At 64.2% G+C, this 17,485-nt stretch overlaps 2 protein-coding genes and 1 long non-coding RNA gene across 4 annotated transcripts; 1 reads left to right on the forward strand and 2 right to left on the reverse strand.

Moving 5' to 3' along the window:
• Positions 1-155: 155 nt before the first annotated feature.
• Positions 156-3,668, forward strand: LOC309876122. 2 transcript variants are annotated; one of them, XR_014317121.1, is made up of 5 exons: positions 156-802; positions 1,082-1,237; positions 1,442-1,575; positions 2,012-2,300; positions 2,715-3,668. It is a non-coding gene; the product is annotated as an uncharacterized lncRNA (long non-coding RNA). The 2 variants fall into 2 exon arrangements; XR_014317122.1 differs by having other exon boundaries at positions 182-802; positions 1,442-1,514.
• A 160-nt stretch (positions 3,669-3,828) lies between these two features.
• SLC35B2 (solute carrier family 35 member B2) lies at positions 3,829-8,117 on the reverse strand. Its single transcript, XM_082756068.1, has 4 exons — positions 8,035-8,117; positions 7,210-7,403; positions 6,940-7,100; positions 3,829-5,884 (listed from the first exon to the last, which is right to left on the reverse strand). Exons 1-4 carry the CDS (start codon positions 8,100-8,102, stop codon positions 4,946-4,948), a joined length of 1,362 nt encoding a protein of 453 aa, XP_082612194.1. The 5' UTR covers positions 8,103-8,117; the 3' UTR covers positions 3,829-4,945.
• Positions 8,118-9,092: 975 nt separating this feature from the next.
• On the reverse strand, positions 9,093-17,186 carry NFKBIE (NFKB inhibitor epsilon). The gene is made up of 6 exons (XM_082756069.1): positions 16,742-17,186; positions 10,717-10,819; positions 10,264-10,477; positions 10,081-10,169; positions 9,697-9,945; positions 9,093-9,573 (listed from the first exon to the last, which is right to left on the reverse strand). Exons 1-6 carry the CDS (start codon positions 17,089-17,091, stop codon positions 9,508-9,510), a joined length of 1,071 nt encoding a protein of 356 aa, XP_082612195.1. The 5' UTR covers positions 17,092-17,186; the 3' UTR covers positions 9,093-9,507.
• Between the last annotated feature and the right edge of the window lie 299 nt (positions 17,187-17,485).

The raw sequence follows: 17,485 nt of genomic DNA on the forward strand, positions 1-17,485 counted from the left end.
GCGAGAGCCGCGGGGCTCTTATCGCTCCACTGTGCTCCTCCGCCGCCGGCCGCGGGAAGTAGTCCCTCGCCCCCCTGCCGGCACGCTGCTGTTAAACGGGCACTGGGGGGGACCCACCTACAGGACTGCCGCGTTGAGCCGGGTGGGAGCGCGGAGAGGAGGGCACCTGAGTATCTGACGAGATATGAGGAGGAGATAAGGGTTGGGAGGCCGTGACGAGGCTCCGCTGAACGGCGGCTGGAAGCAGCGCGGTCCGTGGCCGCTTTAAGGCGGAGGGAGCCGGCGGCTGGGGCGGGGCGGCGCCCAGCCTATAAAAGGGCGGCGGGGGGGCTCTGTTCGCATTTCGCGGCGGGCGATCGCGGGCGGCCAGGTAAGGAGCGGGGAGAGGGGGTGGGCCGGGCCGGGCATTACCCTTCTGTCCCCGTCCTGTCCCTGTCCCCTTCTAGCGCCCCTTTCAGCCTGCGGGAGCTCATCTCCAACGCCTCCGACGTGAGCAGCCCCTTGTCGGCTGGGGCCCTCTGGGAGACCCTTGGGGCGGTGAGGGGAGGGGGGTGCTGAGCAGGGAGGCAGCGGGAGGCATCGCCCTGTCCCCAAGGCGCTGGATAAGATCCGCTACGAGAGCCTGACCGACCCCTCAGAGCTCGACAGCGGTGAGGACCTCGCGATCGACCTAGTCCCCAGCCCCTGGGAGTGCACGCTCGCCCTGGTGGACACGGGCATCAGAATGATGGAAGCTGATCTCATCAACAGCCTGGGCATCATCACCAAATCCGGCACCAAGGCCTTCGTGGAAGCCCTGCAGGTGGGTTGTTTGGGGGTGTCTGGGATCCCAAGGGCCTGGGCACTGTCTGGTGTTGTTGTATAACCCCAGCCCTGCTGCCTTTCTGGCTGTGGGAGCTGCTGGCCTCCTGCAGTGTTTCTCCACCTCTACAGCAGCAGGGAGGTGCTGAGAGTAGGGCTGGCTGCCTGCTAGCACTTGCTCCTTAATGTGTGCATACTGATGCAGCTCTTTGTTGGTTGAATCAGTTGCATGCCTTTCCCATGTCCTCCCTGCTCCATTAGTGTTTCTCCCCCTCCACAGGCTGGTGCAGACATGTCCATGGCTGGGCAGTTTGGTGTGGGTTTCTACTCTGCCTACCGAGGAGGTGGTTGTCATTACCAAGCACGACAATGATGAGCAGTGACAACGCTTGGGAGTCATCAGCTGGGGGCTCCTTCACTGTCCGGTCTGACCACGGTACGTGTCACACAAAGCCAAGTGTGTCTCTCTGCTAGGCATGACCCTTTCCCTGGTGCTCCGTAGAGCTGGACTGTCCTGTTAATCACTCATGGTAATGTTGAGATACCAAGCAGCGGTTAGGCTCAAGGGGTTAGTTCCTGTTGTACTCTGCCCTTTAACGCAGTGCCCTGAAGCACAAATCTTTGTCCTCTCACACTACAGGTGAGCCCATCAGATGAGGCACCAAAGTGAACTTGTATCTGAAGGAGGACCAGGCAGAGTACTTGGAGGAGAGGCGGGTCAAAGAGGTGGTGAAGAAGCACTCCCAGTTCATCGGCTACCCCATCATGCTTCCTGTATGTAAGAGAAGAACTGGGGGACCCCGGAAAGGCTGGAGGGAGGAGTGAGGGGGGGGTGAGAGGAGGGATCAGCTAGGAAAGAGCAGCTTCCAGCTTGTGTTGCTAGAGGTAGTATGAGGCTGGGGGCTAACTGGAAGTGAAATGTTCAGCCACACTGTTGGACTTGTATTGGTGCAGCTGGGGGTCATCCAGACCAGCCACAGAGAGAGGAGGGTTTCTTGCCTGCTATTCCCTTGAACAGTTCCTGCTTATGTAGATCCTGGAAGGGCTGTGAGGGCTGCGCTGGTGATAAGCTCCATTTCCAGGTGTTACATGGGTTGGGCCTTGTATTGCACCCAGGAGGATACCTCACATGGAGAAGGATTCCTGGTGATGTTCGCTTGGTGCTAGACCTGGGCTTGTGGTGCTGATTTTCTTGTCCTTTCCTCCACAGCTGGAGAAGGAGTGTGAGAAAGATCAGTGATGATGAGGCAGAGGAGGAGAAAGGTGAGAAGAAGAGTCCAAGGATGAGGAGAAACACAAAATTGAGGATGTGGGCTCTGACGAGGAGGAAGGAGATAAAGGCAAGAAAAAAACACCAAGAAAATTAAGGAGAAATACATTGACCAGGAGGAGCTGAACAAGACCAAGCCTATTTGGACCCGCAACCCTGACGACATCACCCAGGAAGAGTACGGCGAGTTCTACAAAAGCCTCACTGGGGGGACCACCTGGCTGTCAAGGTGGGTCCTGGGCCACGCTAGCTTCTTGGCAGAGACAGGGGGCTCCTTTCCAGCGTGTACCCGAAGCCATCACTTCTGTTGTGCTTTGGTACGGAGCTGAGGGCTCCTGGGCCCCACTCAGTGGTGCCCCAGCCAGGCTGCAGGCAAGGGGCACTGACCCAAATACGTGCATTGATGGGAGAGGGTCAGTGTGGGGAACGCGCAGTAGGTGCTGGAGGCGCTGGCTGAGCCGTCCAGACCGTTCCGTGCAGCAATCCTGGAGCTGCTCTGAGGATCCCTGCTTATCCTCAACACTGAGGAGAAGCTCAGCGTTGAGCTTACTGCAGGTCTCCTCATAATGGGGTCATCTTAACCTGCTGCCAGTCACTGTGAAGGTGCTGACCCCCCTCTCCCATCCCTCTCCTCTCCTTTTAGGCACTGATGAAGATGAGGTGTCCGCAGAGGAGCCCAGCGCAGCTCCCCCCGATGAAATCCCCGCTCTGGAGGGAGAGGAAGACATGTCCCGCATGGAAGAGGTGGACCAAAGTAGGGGCAAACCTCCTGTGTCTCCTGCCAGGCCTCCAACCCACCTCACCGCTGGGAAGGGGGCTGATCCCCCCGGCTGCTGCTGACCCCTCGGGGGTGTCTTTGGATTCCCTTTGATTTGGGGGGGGGAGGAAGGGAGACACAGTTCCCTGTCTGTCAGTAGTGGGTGCCTCGGGCAGCTCCAGGCTGCCTGTCCTTGGGGCTTTCAGTCCGTCAGGTGGGGGGAGAGCCCTTCTGAGCTGCTCCCTCCCTGGAGCAGGGTGTCTTTTGGTCGGCTTGGTTCTCTCTCATGTATTTTTCTGATGTTGTTCTACTGGAATTAAAGTACCAACTGGACTGGGTTTACACGGGGGGGGCCCCTTGTGTTTGGTGTTGGTGCCCGAACCCTGCGGGGCGTGCCGTGCAGGTAGGTGACACGGGCCCTGCTGTGCAGGGCTCATCCCCAGCTGGGCAGCAGCTCGGCCAGAGCCCCGCAGCTCGGGAACAAACATTTTCAAGCTGTGCCTGCCAGCTGGGCACGCCGAGCCAGGCTGTGAGCACATGCTGCTGTGGGCTGGCCTCCACCTTCCCTCCCACCTGTGTCCTGCTGCTCCTGGGCTCAGCATCTTGCTGCTGTGTCTTTTCCAGTTTCCTGCATGGCCGAGAGGCAGCACCTCTGGTTCACGTGCCCTTCGCACTGCCCCAGCTGTGGGGCTGTCACCCTCTGCCACGCCAGCTCCTGGGTTTGGCAGGGGAAGGGACACCGAGTCCCAGGGCTCTCGCAAGGCATGCGCTGGGCGGGCGGATGGGGTGTGTGGAGCTGGTGTTGGTGCATGTGCACCCCGTAAATTCTGTTTCCTGACTGTGCTGCCCAGCTGTGCCTGCAGGGATCTCGCTCTGTGGTCCCAGAGAGACTTGGGGAGGGGTTGGGGAGGGTTGCTCCCCTCCTTCCAGGTAGAGAAAATAAAAAAATAAAAGAACGTTTACCCCCAGGGTACTATATGCAGCATATCTTTAATTTAATAAAATAGAGGAAAAAAAGTTGCCTTTCAAAAGTACCAAAACCTGCTGGCTTCTCAGTCAGCTCGCGTGGGGGAGGCCGGGGGCAGCCACAAAACGCCGGGCTCCTGGGGAAAAAAGAGCACTGGGAGTGGCCCCCCTGCCCCTTCCCTGCTGGTGCCCGCGTGCTCTGTCCCCTGCGGCGCGGGGACAAGGCACTGCAGCGGGCTCTGCCCCCCCCGCAGGCCTCCAGGCACTGGGGGGGCTCTGGCAAGACCCTAAGAAAGCCGGGGTCAGTGCCTCCAGTTGGCAGGGAAAAAAAAAAAAGATGCGAAATGATGAGGAGGGTGGGTGGTGGTTGTGCTTCTCTGAACAGCAACCATGCGGCCCAGAAGCAGCCTGGAGGTGCCCCCGGGCTTCTGGGCGCTGCGGCCTTTGGCCTGTAACAGCAGTGGCTGGAACCGAAAAGTAACCTACAGGGCTCAGCGAGCCTGGGGAGCTGCGAAAAGGGACGTGGAGCTGGGGCGAGGGACTGCCGAACCCAAACTCTGAGGTCCTGGCCTCGACTCCAGCTTGCCCGGAGCAGATCCCAGGCCTGGGGTAGGACGGGCTGCCTCAGAGCCGCACCTGTCCTACCTGGAGCACCTCCTGGGAAGGGGGCTGGAGGGGCTGGCAGCTTCTGTCCTCTGCTCCCAGCCCCGGCACAGGCTCAGCTCGGCGCTTCCCTCGTCGTAGGGCCGTCCCCAAGGCAGCGCTAGTGTTTTGCTTCCTCCTGCTGAGCCCTGGAGTCGTGACCGAAATGTGGAGACGTGTCAGCCAGAGGCAAGACGGGGCTGGGAAAAAAAAGCTCCCTTGTTCAATCAGTGACCTTGGAGGGACGCCACGAGGCACGGGCGGGGCAGGAGCACCAGCAGCTCCACGCTGGTTTCCCCCAGTGCCTCGGCTGGAAGCCTCCGACCCGTTAAGGCAAAGAAAAAGGGTTGGGGCTGCGGCAGCCTGGCCTCGCCGCAGCCCCTTCCCCGGGAAAAGCAGTTGGAAAAGCGAGTCGCTGCTCCAGCCTGCCCCTACCCCGACCCCGCTCCTCGGCGGGGTCCCCCGGCGGAGGCGGGACAGCGGGCACAGCTCGGAGGGGCGCCGGCTGCCTAAACCTTCTGCGCGGGGGTGTCGCCGGGCGGCAGCTTCTTGCTGCGCTTCTTCATGCGGCTGCGGGCGTAGACGCGGAGGAAGAGGGCCAGGAAGACGACGGCGACGCCCAGCCCGCCCACCACGGTGACGGTGTGGCCGTAGATGAGGCAGGAGAGGAGGATGGCGAAGGCCTGGCGGAGCGTCATGATGATGGTGAAGACGGCGGCGCCGAACTGGTTGATGGTGTAGAAGATGAAGAGCTGGCCGCAGGCCGAGCACACCGAGAGCAGCACGGCGTGGGCCGCGAACTCCGAGTGGCGGGCCATGAAGCGCAGCGACTCCAGCAGGGCGCCCTGCTCCAGCAGCGAGCCCACCGTGAAGAGGCAGGAGAAGACGTTGACGCCGAACATCATCTGCACGGGGGACATCTTGTAGGTGAAGAGGGCGTCCTGCCAGTTGGAGGTGAAGCTGTCGAAGACGATGTAGCCGGCCAGGAGGACCACGCCCGAGAACGTGGTGACGGTGGAGGCGTGCCGGTGGGGAGCGCTGGACAGCAGGAACATGCTGACCCCCACGGAGATGAGGGCGGCCGTCAGGTACTCCCAGTACTCGTAACTCTTGCGGGACACCAGTTTGCCCATCATCATCACTGGGATCACCTTGGAGGCCTTGGCCAGCACCTGGGTGGGGAAGCTGATGTACTTGAGCGCCTCGTACTGGCACCAGCTGCTGAGGATGTTGGAGAGGGAGGCGAAGGAGTACTTGTACATGGGCGCCCCGTGGCGCGGCTGCTTGGTCAGGGCGCAGTACAGCCCGGCCACCGTGAAGGCCAGGATGCGGTTCATGAAGACGAGGAACTGGGAGTCCTTGAACTTCTCACCGGGGTCCGTCTCGGTGGCGCCGTACGTCCTCGTCATCACGCGCTCCTGGAGGACGCCCCACGTCAGGTAGGAGGCCTGCGAAGCGGGAGGAGCACGGACTCAGGGCCCTGCTGGGGCAGGAAGGACGGGGCCAGCCCGCTGCTCCTCGTGGTCACAGCTGGGAACAGCCAGTCCCGAACTGAACCAGCCCTGCCCCGTTTTCAGCCTCCTCCCGGGAAGAGAAGCCCACAGAGCGACACCCCAGCGCACAAGGAGCAGTTGTTCTGAGCTGCCTGCTGAACCATGCGGGCAGGGCCGGGGGACGTTACCGATGCCTTGCCGTGGGTTCGGTGCCAGCTCCCTGCAGTAGGGCCTGGCGCCTCTCCCAGTGGCCTCCGCATCGGTTTTCACTTCCAACTCCCCAGGCCCATCCAAACCAAACCTAGTTTTAAACCCAGCAGATGAGATGCTCCTCTGGGGATGATCACTGGCTGTCACCTCTGCTATTTGTGCAGCCCTGGTGCCACGGCACCTCCCAAAAGGAGCACAGACCTCTCCCATCATCCATCCCCTCCCGAGAAACCGCGGTGCAGAGACACGAAATGACTTGGGGGTGTCCTCGCAGCACGGCTGCGTGGGCACTGAACAGTAGGCCAGGATGTGGGAGTCTTCTGCTGGCTGCGGGTTTCGTAGCACAGAAATTATTTTTAGTCCTCACAGACCCAAAAAGCTTCAGCTGTAGATGAGACCTGAGAGAGCTAAAATTAAAAATTCCTCTTTTTTTTTTTTTTCTGTAGCTGAAGGGCAGCAGTACGCAGCAGCCCCCAGAGGTGACCCTGGGAATTAAGCGGGCTCAAACTACCTGCTGCTCTGATAAGGGCTGGAACAAAAGCAGCCCTAATAACCCTGCTGACACTCAGAGTTTTCCCTATTCATGGCTCAGACAGACGAGCTGTCCCAACTCAGATGACACCAGCAGAACAGCTCTGAGGTGACGCAGCAGCCCCGCAGGAGAGGCTGTGCCCCTGCCTCCAGCCCAGCCACCCAGGACAGCGCTGCATCCTTGGCCTTCAAGGGGCTGGGGGCACAAACCCAGTGTCCAGCTGCGCCTCCCGGAGCAGGAAGGCCATGGAAATGTGCAGGGTGCCTACCTGCAGCCCAGCAGCACAGAAGAGCAGCTTCAGGATCTGTCGGGCTGTGGAGGACTCCGTGGGCTCTGCTCGGGGCGGCAGGGAGCCATCGTCCGGGTGTGCGGACTTCACCTCGGAGCCGAACACGCACGACTTGATGACAGGGAAGCAAATGCCTCGGCCTGGAGGGGGTAAGAGAAGAGAATTCACCACCACAGCCGGAGAGGCACAGCCTCCCTCCTTGCTAACCGCGGGGGAGGCAGGAGGTGGAAGGGAAGCTGCTGCCCTTACCTGTCTCCAGGTAGTTCTTTCTCTTGAAGTACTGGATGAGGAGGAACCCTGGCACCACGATACTCGCGTAGCCAGCAGCGTTGACGAAGAAACGGAAGAGCCAGAAGTCCCCCCAGGCGTCCTGCAGGGCAGGGGGGAACTCTTCCCCAGCAGCCATGGCGGGGAGCGCAGCCAGCACGAGGGGAACACAAAATCTGTGGGCACGGGGAGGCGGGCGGTGGGCTACTACCAGCACGCAGCCAGCACCCAGATCCCACCCCAGAGATGTCGGGCAGGAAAGGCCCCTGGGACTTCGTCAGCAGCTGTTCACGGTGTTTGCTCTGGCTCGGGAGCACTCGCACAGGGAAGCCGGGGCTCCCAGGATGGGAGAGGGTGTTTGAACCTAAAGGGCTGCTCTGGGGCAGAAAGCAGCTCCGAGCTGCTTCCCGAGCTGCTTAGGATTTTACCAACCCCTCAAATCCTGCAGCTTGAGCCCAGTGTGGGCAGCTGCGGGGCTGCCCGGGGGGGGAGCTCACCCTGTCGCCGTCCCGTCTCCCAGCCAAACCGGGGCTCCTCAGGATGCCCCCCAACACCCCCCTGCCGGCCCTGCCGTCAACCTCAGCGCCTTGGGGTTGGGAATTTGGGGTTGCGAAGCCGAGCAAAGCCCCACGCCCTCCCCGCCGGCCACGTCTCCCTTCCCCACAGCGGGGCTGGAAGCCGCCGGGCCCCGCTCGGCGCCGCCGTGCTGCCGCCACCCCCTCAGGTCCCGGGGGAGGAGGAGAAGCGGCCCCGGCCCCCGGGCTCGGCCCCCGGGCTCGCCCCCCGGGCTCGCCCCCCGCTGCCCACCTGCGGCCCGCTGCGGCCCGGCCCCGCTCCCGGCCGCCTGCCCTCGGCCCGCTCCCGGCGGCGGCCATGCCCCTGCCGCCCGCCCCACACCGCCCCCTGCCGCCGCGGAGGGGCCGGGCACCGCCACGGGGAGGCCTCGGGCCGCCCGGCAGGCCCCACAGCCCCAAATCCCCACACCATCCCCAAATCCCCACACCCCAAACACCCCGCACACAGGTAGAGGTGGCCCCCACGAGGCCGCCCAGAAGCATCTTGTGACACTCGTTTAAAAAAAACACCACACTTTTATTAAAAAAAAAAAAAAGAAAATACGAAGTGCAGATGGCTTGATTCTGGCTTTTTCCGCCTCCCTCCCTCCCTCCCTCCCACCCCAAGCTGGTGCCGAGCCGTCTCCCCCATGGCTGCTGAAGCGCCCTGGGCAGCTCCGGGGAGGTGCTGCTGTTCCCGGCCACGTTCCCTCACGCCCGTCCTTCCAGGAAGGGATGAGGAAGGCCAGCGGCTCTGGGGCATCTCCTTCCCCCCCAAAGCCCTGCCCCAGGCGATGGGAGCAGCAAGCAGGGGATTTCCCCAGCCCAGGTGGGGTCAGGCAGCTCCTGCCTCCCTCCCCGCAGCACCCACGGGGCTGGTTCCCTGGGGCGTGCGCTGCAGAGGGGGCAGGGGAGGGAGGCGAGCAGCAGGAGGGGTGTGGAAATCAGCCTGCCATGGGGGAACGCAAAGCTTTTAGACAACCTCCTGCGCCAGGAGGTGGGTCGGGATCTTTCACACTGGGTGCAGAAGAGGAACCGTGGCAGCAGGACGTCAGGCGTGGTAGCAGAAGCAAGGATCCGTCACCCCATTTCTGGCACTTCCCGTGCTCTGCCTCTTCAGCCCCCATGGCGAGTGCTGGGTGGGGGGACAGAGCACCAAGCATGGGGCTGGGCCCCCCATGAACCCGAAACAGGCTCTGCAGGCGGGGATCCCCCCTCCTCCCCGCTCCCCTCTGCTCCCCGCTGCCCCTCACCGTGGTGCCAGGCGGGGAGCGGGGTGGGTTGGATCACACGAGACCTGGGGCGCCCACAGTCAGAACAAACATTTATTAGAGCGAGGGGTTCCTGCTCACCCCACACTTGTTCTGCTGGTGTTTGGGGTGCCAGGGGACGCTCCGTCCCCTGTGCGGTGTGATAAAGGAGTCCTCTCCTGCTCCAACCTGGGGCAAGCGGGAGCCCGCAGAGCCCAGCGATTCACACCCGTGCCAGGGAGGGGAAATTCAGTCCTGCTGGGCACGAAGCCTAGAAAAAAAAGCCTTCCCCATGTGTAGTGCTCATGGTGCCACCTCCCACCGTCCAGGAAGGCAGCCTGAGGCCAACAAAACATCTCTCCCGGGAGGGTGAGACGTCTCCCAGCATGGCTCCGCGGGCAGGCAGGGTCCCGGCGGGCATCAGGGCAACAGCGCAGGGCGAGGAGGCTGCCCGCCGGGCCAAGGAGTCCAGCCGCTCACTCAGAGCACACCACGGGCTTCCCCGAGATCTTCAGGTCGTCGAAGGGCAGCAAGGCAAGGAGCTGCAGAGACCAAAGGTTTTTTTGTGTCAGCATCCAGGCTGCTTCTCCGCCGGTCCCCCCCGCCACCCGCCTCCCCGGGGAGGTGCTGCCCCACGAGGGGCTGGCAGCACTGCCCGCACTCACGTCGTCGTTGCCGTCAGCCAGGTCCTGGGCCGTCTCGTTCTCCATGTTCCTCAGCAGGGTGTCAGCCCCGGAGTGCGAGAGGATGGAGGCGATGGCGGCGTCCCTGTGGCACACGGCCAGGTGCAGCGGGGTGCAGCCGTTGTACATCTGGGCGTCCACGTAGGCCCCGTTGAGCAGCAGGAACTGCACGGCTCTGCGGTTGCAGCACTCCACCGCCAGGTGCAGCGGGGTCTTGCCGCTCGTGCCCTCCTGCGGACAACAGGGATGTGGGTGTAGGGTCCCCAGAGCCCCCCACCCACCCTGATCCTTCCTCTCCACCCCATCCAAGCGGAGCGCTTCCCTGCCCCAAAGCCGGGGGACGTCCGCGCGGCAGCCCGTCCTCACCTGAACGTCGATGTTGGCGCCGCTCTGCAGCAGCAGGGACATCATCTCGATGTTCCCCTTCAAGGTGCTGATGTGCAGACAGGCCAAGCCTGGGGCGGGGAGACAGGAGAGAGCCACCCTCAGCACCCCGCGCGGCCGGGCTCGCGCGTAGGCGAAGCAGAGCCGTCGCCCTCTAGGTCTCACCTTGCCAGTTCTGCAGCTGCAGGTCCTGGTGGTGCTCGGGGGGCTCGGCCGTGCCCTGCAGCAGCTGCTGGGCGCAGTAGAGGTACTGCTGCTCGCAGGCCAGGTGCAGCGGGGTGTTGCCGTTGCGGTCCTGCAGCCCCGGGTTGACTCCCTTGCGCATCAGCGCCTCGACCACAACGGGCTGCTCCAGGTACACGGCCAGGTGCAGCGGGGTCTGGCGAGGAGCAGGGGGCAGAATTAGGGGGCTGGGGGGGCATCCCTTCACACTCAGTGCTGGGAGATGCCGATTCCCTCCCCCTGGGTTTTCTCCTCCCCGAAAAGGGACTGCTCACACGGGACCTTCGCCGTGCTCTGCGGCGTGTGGGTGGGGAACCCCCGGGGAAAGGGCAGGTGGATTGGGTGCCTGCTCGGGGTGGCACCCGCCCTCCTCTTCTGCCCATCACAGCCACATACCTGGAAAAAGTCATTCTGGGTCTCCAGCATCTCCCTGGGCAGGTGAGCAATGCAGAAGAGAGCCACATCGGGGGCGCAGTGGATAATGGCCAGGTGAACCAACCTGCAGAGGGGACAGAGGTGGAAAAAAAAAAAGGAAAAATCAGTCCCATGTGACCCATCTGTCCCTTCTGAGCACCGGCGGGTCCTCTCTCTGGCCCCATCACGCAGACGGGCCTCCAGCCCTGGGAGGATGGACGAGGCCGGGAGGCGTAGCGGAGAGCCCGAGGGCTGGCTTTGGCCGCTGGGTGGGAGGCTTGGAGCCGGGTGGCTGCCAGGGGAATTCCAGCTCCCCGCTGCTGGCCGCGCAGGACGACACTTCTGCTTTCCCCTGCACCAGGGTGGTCAGCAAAAGCCAGGCAGGAGCCCAGCAGCGATCCAAGTCCACCTGTGTGGCACAATCCCCGCGCCAGCCTCTCCGCCAGACCACGCCGATTTCCTCTTTTCCCTTCCACATCCTTCCCCTTTGGCAATGCTGGCGCCGGGCAGAGGGACACCAGAGCTCCCCGCAGAGCTCGGTGGCCAGCAGAGAGCCCCAGTCCCCAGCACCCACGGCTGTTTGACGCCCCGGCAGCCTGGGCTGCCCCAACCTGAGGGCAGATTTCCTTCCCATCCCACTCGTCCCTTCCCCTTCCTGCCGTGATGCTCGTGCGGGTTTCGCCCCGGTCCTCGCTGTCCACGCGCAGTCAGAACAGAAGTGAGAGCAGCAGCAGCGAGCCCGGAGGGAGTTTCCAGCCCGGCCTCGCTAACCTGCTGTGCCCCAGCCCCTCCTGCACAGGGGTCTGGGCCCCAGGAGGGCGTGGGGTGGAGGTGCAGGACAGCTCTTGAAGGCAGGAGGGAGGTGGAAGGGCGCAGAGCCCGAGCAGCCCAGCAAAGCCACCTCCTCCACGGGCCAAACCAGCACCTGGCACCCCAGGCACCCTCAGGCGAGCCCCATTTTTGGTGGCGAAACAAGCAAGTTCCTCCTCACCCCGCTGCCTGCGGAGAGGCTGTGCCCAAAGGGCCGCGTCCCCGGGGAAGCCCCAGGTCACGACGCAGCAGGGAATTCCCCGTGGGAAGCAGAGGACACCCACATTTTGCCTCCACGAGGCCGCCGAGTGCACCCCGCACCGCCGATGCTCATGGGGAGGGCAGGGGGCTGGTGGACCAGCTGCAGGTGCTCCCCCTGCCCTCAGCGGGGCTCCCACGGCCCCGAGGGAGCAATCAGGGCAGGGAGATGCCCCGATGGGTTTGCACCTGCACCAGGGTGGCCTCTGCCCGCTGCCGGGGACAGCCCCTGCTTCTCCAAGCCCGCTCCCGGGCGCCACGTGCGAGGGGAGGGCAGGATGTGCCGCTCGCAGGTACGGAGCCCTCAGCTCAGCCCGGGGACTTTCCGAAGCCATTCAGGTTGAACTTTAAACCCCTGCTGCTTTCACTTTCCAGAGCCCAACTTGGCTCCCGGGGGAGAGAGCTGTGCCCAGAGGCGGCGTGCCGGAGGGGGGGAGAGCACCCCTCAGGAATCCCCCATGCCCCACGCCACCCTGTCCCCACGTGGGCACAGGTGGGGCGGCCACACGGGGGAGGTGGAAACCCCAGCAGCACCTCCCTCGCCCCGGGACGGGCGGCCCTGCAGCTCCACGTGAGCCCAGCGTGGAAGCTGACGCCAAAATTTGGACATCTTTGCTGCAGGGGGGGCGGAGGCTGCACCGCCAGCGACCCTTCCCGGAGCTCAGCCTTTCACCTCGATGCTGGGACGTGCCCGCTTCGCAGGACTGCATTTCTATTTCTATTTTTATTTTCCACCCCCTGTGCCTTCCTTCTCCACCCAGGCACAGCCTCCTGCCGTGCTTTCGTTTCTGCATTCGTTCCCCTCTTTCCTCATCCGCCAGGCCTCAACTTCCCGAAACGGCTGCAGGGGCAGCGAGCTGCCGGGGGAATCGCGCAGCGGCCAGCGGGGCGGGATGAGCCCACGGGGAGCACGTGTGCGAGCAGCCTTGGCCATGGAGAGCTTTTGGAGAGGCCAGCGGGGAGTTTTGGAAAGGGCAGCGAGCGAATAGAGGGGCTGTGGGCAGGGGGAAGGCTGCCAGCCCACGCACACGGGCAGGGGGTCAGGGCTGCCCCTTGGGATGCCCCCGGCTCGAGCACCCGGCAGCACCGCGTCCCAGGAGGTCCCCGTTTAGGTGCACCCGTGCTGTCCACGGGAACAATTTGCTCCCAGCTCCCCGTTTCGCCTGAGCAGAGGAGTAGGAAGCCGTGCAGGCGTTTTTTTTTTTTGCACAAGGGGAGCTCGTTAGCGGGAGGAAATGGCATCAGCAGCAAGGCAGAGGAGCGCGAGCGGGGAGGAAAACAGCGGGGGAATTCCACGCTTGCCCCGCTCCCCTGCTCCAGCCTTCATCCTGCCCCGCTAACCGCTTCCTCGGGCAGCAGCAGGAACCTCTCTCTGCCAGGAGGAGCAGTGCGGGCAGCCCAGCGCCGAGGTGAGCCTGTGCAGGCAGAAAGCCTGAGGAGGCATCCTCGAGGGCAGGCTGAAGTCATCAGAGCAGGGAAAAACCTCTCGCCAGCACGGCCTCGAGAGGCCTTCGCTGCGTCAGGTCAGGTTTGCAAGCGTGTGACCCCTGCAGACGCCAGGAACTTCGGGGGAAAAGTGGTTAAAAGAGGCGAGAGGAGGCCTCGTGCTCGATCCTCAGCAGGCGAGGGCTCAGCAGGGAAGACCCCCCCGGGCTACCACAGTCACGGGGAGCCCAGAACATCACCAAATTTACCCAAATTTACTCCCCCAGCCCTTGCTAACGCAGCTCAGCCCACGAGTCACCGGCACGTGATTTCTTATCAGCAGACGGGGCAGCACTCGCTGCTGGAAGGAGGAAGTCGGGCTTCCTCTGCTCCCCCTGCCCCGAGGTGCTGCTCCCCACCGCGCACACACGCCTGCCCAGAAGGGCTCCGTCCCCGCTTGCAGGAGGTGCGTGCTGAGATCTGCCTGCCGGGGGGACCCCCGAGCATCGGTGCCACCAGCTGGCCCACCACCGCCCGGGGAGCATCGCCGTGGGGTGGGGTACCCGTGGCAGAAGCCCTAAGAAAGGGAAAGGCTTCAGGCAGAACGTGCAGCCCTGGAGAGAGGAAGCGCTGCCTGGTTTCCTGCGCTGACACCTCTCAATCCTGCCTCCCCCGAGCTCGCCGGGGCTGCCACGGACCCAAGCAAACGGGGAGGTCTTCCCAAGTGCTGGAATGCTACAGACCGTCCCCTCACATCCCATCCCACCCCAAAGGAGCCATCCCACACCCACCCCTTTCCCAGGACGCCGGGCTCACGCGTCTGGCCGGCGAGGCCAGGCAGGAGGGGGTTTTCCTCGGTGACTCCTAACAAAGGTTGAGCTTGTTCGGAGGCCAGGCCACGCCAACTGCGCTGCCTGCTCCTCGCAGCTCGCCACCCCTGCCGCTGGAAAGCCCCGCTCCTCGCTTCCACGCCGAGCAATCCCAGCGGGACGCAGCGCAGCACAAAGAGGAGCCGGGCTGCGAGGAAGAGACGGAGTTTCCAAAACTCCTCGGAGGAGACTGCTTGGGGAGGACAGGAGCAGCCCTGGCTGGGCTCGCGCTCTGCACGCACATCCTGACCCTAAGCACACCCCAGCCATCAGCCCTGCCCCTGCCTGCCTCTCTGCGCCCTTGCCCAGCTACTACAGCCCCGACTCCCCCAGGGCAGAGGGCTGTTGGTCACACGGGGGCGGTTTGGGCGAGGGCTTTTGAGGCTTCTGCAAAGGCTTCTTGGAAGCCGGCTGCTGGCGTAGGGGTGCCCACGCGTTTCGCCGGCCGTCACCCCCCCGTCTCTCGCGTTACCCAACTTCCTTCCCACGCGAGCAGGCTCCCTGATAATTTTAAGTGAGAAACCCTTGGGTTTAGCCCCGTGCCTTCGCCCTGCATCCACCAGCGCTCTCCTCCCTGCAGGAAGCCATCCCGGGAAGACCCTGCTGGCTCTCCAGCTGGTGTAGCACGCCCCTCGCCTCTGCCACCCCCTCGTGTGCTTCTGCCACAAGTGCCAGGCTGAAAAACACAGCCCCTGGCACGCACACCCCGCTGCCCGCAACATCCCTGCCGTGCAGGTGGGAGGGCAGGGCCGTGGGCAGCCGATAATTTGGCCAGATCCTTCTGGGCAAGCACGGTGCCCTTCTGGGTGCTGCTGGGTACCAAGCCGGGGCAGCTGGGGAAACAGGAACTGCTCAGCCCAAGGCCCGAACTCGTTGTGTTTTCAGAATTACAGCGTTACAGAGAAGCGTGATTGCCCAAGGCTTCTGGGGTGCAATGGTGGGACGGGTCTCGCTCAGCCTGGGGCCGCTTTGGGGCAGACGGTGGAGCACGGCGGGCGAGGAGACACGCAGCTGACCGAGGTGACAAGAAGCCGCCAGGTTTGGCTGGCTGGATGGAGGGGATGCAGCCCGTGGCCATCTCATCCCTTTCCTTTGGGAACCCTGACAGGCCTCCGTTCCCTGGACTTTCACAGCATTTTGCTCTCAGCCCCGGTTTCCTTTTGCACACAAAACCGACGGCAGCTCGAGGCGGTGCTGGATGCTCAGCAGTGCTAAATATAAACACCACCCACCTCTCCCGCAGGGTCAGGAGGAGAGCCAGGAATAGAAGAGGCAGGAGCCCGCAGCCTGGCCGCCCCGACCACAAGAATACAGTTTCTTTCCAGCACTGGCAGCGGGCTCCCTGCGCTGACCCCTCCAGCCCCGAGCTGTGCGAGCCGCCCCAGCAGGCTTTTTGCTCCCTCCCTTGCCCTTTGCAGATTTCCTGTTCCGAGCTGCGCCGTAAAGAGTGAAGACAGAAGAGCAACTGCAGCCATTCGGAGCGCGCTGGGAGCGCCTCTCCTGCCTGGGGCAACTCGGGCTCCACCGATTCACTTTTCCCCAGTTAATGACAAGCTTGCGTGAGCTTGGGCTCTGGCCGAGCAAGTCTGACAAGCAGGGCTCAGCCCCCTGGCAGCACAGACCCGCGCGGCGCCTCCAAACAGCCGCATCCGCTGACGAACGCCGCCGCCGGGTGAGCCCCGGGCTGCTCTTCTGCCGTGGTATTTCCACAGGCCTGCCTAAAATACCCGTGGCTCTCCCTGCGGGCACGCTGGCCGTGGTGTTACAGCCGGGACAGAGGGTGAAGTATGGCACAGGGGAGCTCCGGGCCGGCCCGCAGCAGCCAGCACCGTCCCTGCGCCCGCCGGGGAGCGTGGGTGGCCGCGCGTGGGCGAAGCTTGCTCGCTGCCAGGCTCCCAGCCAGTGCTCGGAGCAGATCCCACAGGGAGCATTAATGAACTCATTAGCAGCCGTGCAGGTTCCTTCCTAACCAGGAAGTAAACACCCAGGCTCGCTCCCGTCTCGCCAAGGCCAGCCTCCCCGCAGCTCCAGCAGCAGCGCGCTCGCTGCACGGGCACGACTCGAGAGGTTTGTTTCCTCGCTTCTGCCAGTGCCTCAGAGTTTCTCTTCCTCCTGCACCATTACTCAGTGTTAAATGCCAGCCTGGGCTCGGGGCAAGGCTCCTGAGCTGCGAGCACACTGCGTGCACTCGTGATGGAAACCATCCATCGAGGGGGATGTAGCAGAGGAGAGCCGTGGCTAGCTGAACGCAGTCACCAGAAGCCAAAGCGAGTAACCCCGGTGAAATGCTTTTGCCCTTGAGGAGGGCACTGCAGCCGCGGGAAGCCCCCTGCCCTGAAAGGAGCCAGGTCCCCTCTGAAAGGAGCCAGTCCCCTCCGTCACGGCGTGGTGCACATCACAGCGCTGCTGGTGCACAAGGCCACCTCCAGCAGAGAGCCACCATCCATCCGCGGGCCTCGGGGTGTTGCGCCATGCACACGGGCGACCTTTTGGGTCTCTGCCACCCACCAGGGCGGGCAGCCCAGCTCTCCCCGTGGCTCGGGGAGCTCCGCACCCCTGGCTGCTGTGCTCCCACCCCAGCTCCCTGCTGAGCACCCCGCGTTGGGCCGTGCCGTGCCGTGCCGTGCCACCCTGGGCTCACTCACGTGTCGCCATCCTCCGAGACGAAGTTGAGCGCCTCCAGCTGCCTCCTGCTCAGCCCCTTGGCTGCCGGCGGCGGCTCCTCGGTCCCGCAGGCTGGCGGCAGCCGGGGCAGCGCCTCGGGGAGGGCTCCGGAGCCGTAGCTGGAGTCCAGGCGCTCCTCGGCGGGGGGCTCGTCGGCGGGGCGCTTCTCCTCGGGGGGCTCCTCGGCGGGCACCGGGGGCTCGACGCCGGCCGGGGCGTCCCGGCCGCCGGGCAGCGAGCGCAGGGACTCGATGCCGGAGTCGCACTGCCCCTCGTCGCCCTCCCAGCCCGCAGCCTCTTTGCGGCACCCGCCGCCCGCCGCCCTCGCCATCGCTCCGCGCTCAGCGCCCACCGCCCGCCCGCCCCGGGCCCCCCGGCAGCGGGGGGCTCATGGCCACAAAGCCAGCGAGCGGCGGCCGGCGCACAGGCAAAGCGCTGCGGCTCCTCCTCCTCCTCCTCTTCCTCCTCCTTCTCCTCCTCCTCCTCCCCTGCCCGCACTGACTCAGCCGCACCCGGCCCCGCCTGCCCGGGATTCCCCCAGCGCCGGGGGTGCCCAGGCGGGTGGCTCCTGCGTCCCCGAGCCCCGGGGTGCTCGCTGGCAGCGCCCCGAGAGGGTTTTGTCTGCCCTCTGTGCACACTGCAGCTCGTTGCTTCGCACCAGGCAGGTGGCGAGGCTGGCTGCAGTGCTGCTGAGCTGGGGGGGCTGCAGGGGCAAGAGCAGGCGG

This window comes from Aythya marila (genome assembly GCF_965140915.1).
Source record: "Aythya marila genome assembly, chromosome: 3".
In the NCBI taxonomy this organism is placed as follows: Eukaryota; Metazoa; Chordata; class Aves; order Anseriformes; family Anatidae; genus Aythya; species Aythya marila.

What these genes read in the sequence shown, in the direction of transcription:
- SLC35B2 (XM_082756068.1), bottom strand. Translation starts at nt 8,102, where the DNA reads ATGGCCGCCGCCGGGAGCGGGCCGAGGGCAGGCGGCCGGGAGCGGGGC. An exon ending in AAAGAACTACCTGGAGACAG is followed by an intron (nt 7,101 to 7,209) that starts GTAAGGGCAGCA and finishes TACCCCCTCCAG; the next exon opens with GCCGAGGCATTTGCTTCCCT. An exon ending in TCTGTGCTGCTGGGCTGCAG is followed by an intron (nt 5,885 to 6,939) that starts GTAGGCACCCTG and finishes CCCGCTTCGCAG; the next exon opens with GCCTCCTACCTGACGTGGGG.
- NFKBIE (XM_082756069.1), bottom strand. Translation starts at nt 17,091, where the DNA reads ATGGCGAGGGCGGCGGGCGGCGGGTGCCGCAAAGAGGCTGCGGGCTGG. An exon ending in GTCTCGGAGGATGGCGACAC is followed by an intron (nt 10,820 to 16,741) that starts GTGAGTGAGCCC and finishes TCCCCTCTGCAG; the next exon opens with GTTGGTTCACCTGGCCATTA. An exon ending in GCAGCTGCAGAACTGGCAAG is followed by an intron (nt 10,170 to 10,263) that starts GTGAGACCTAGA and finishes TCCCCGCCCCAG; the next exon opens with GCTTGGCCTGTCTGCACATC.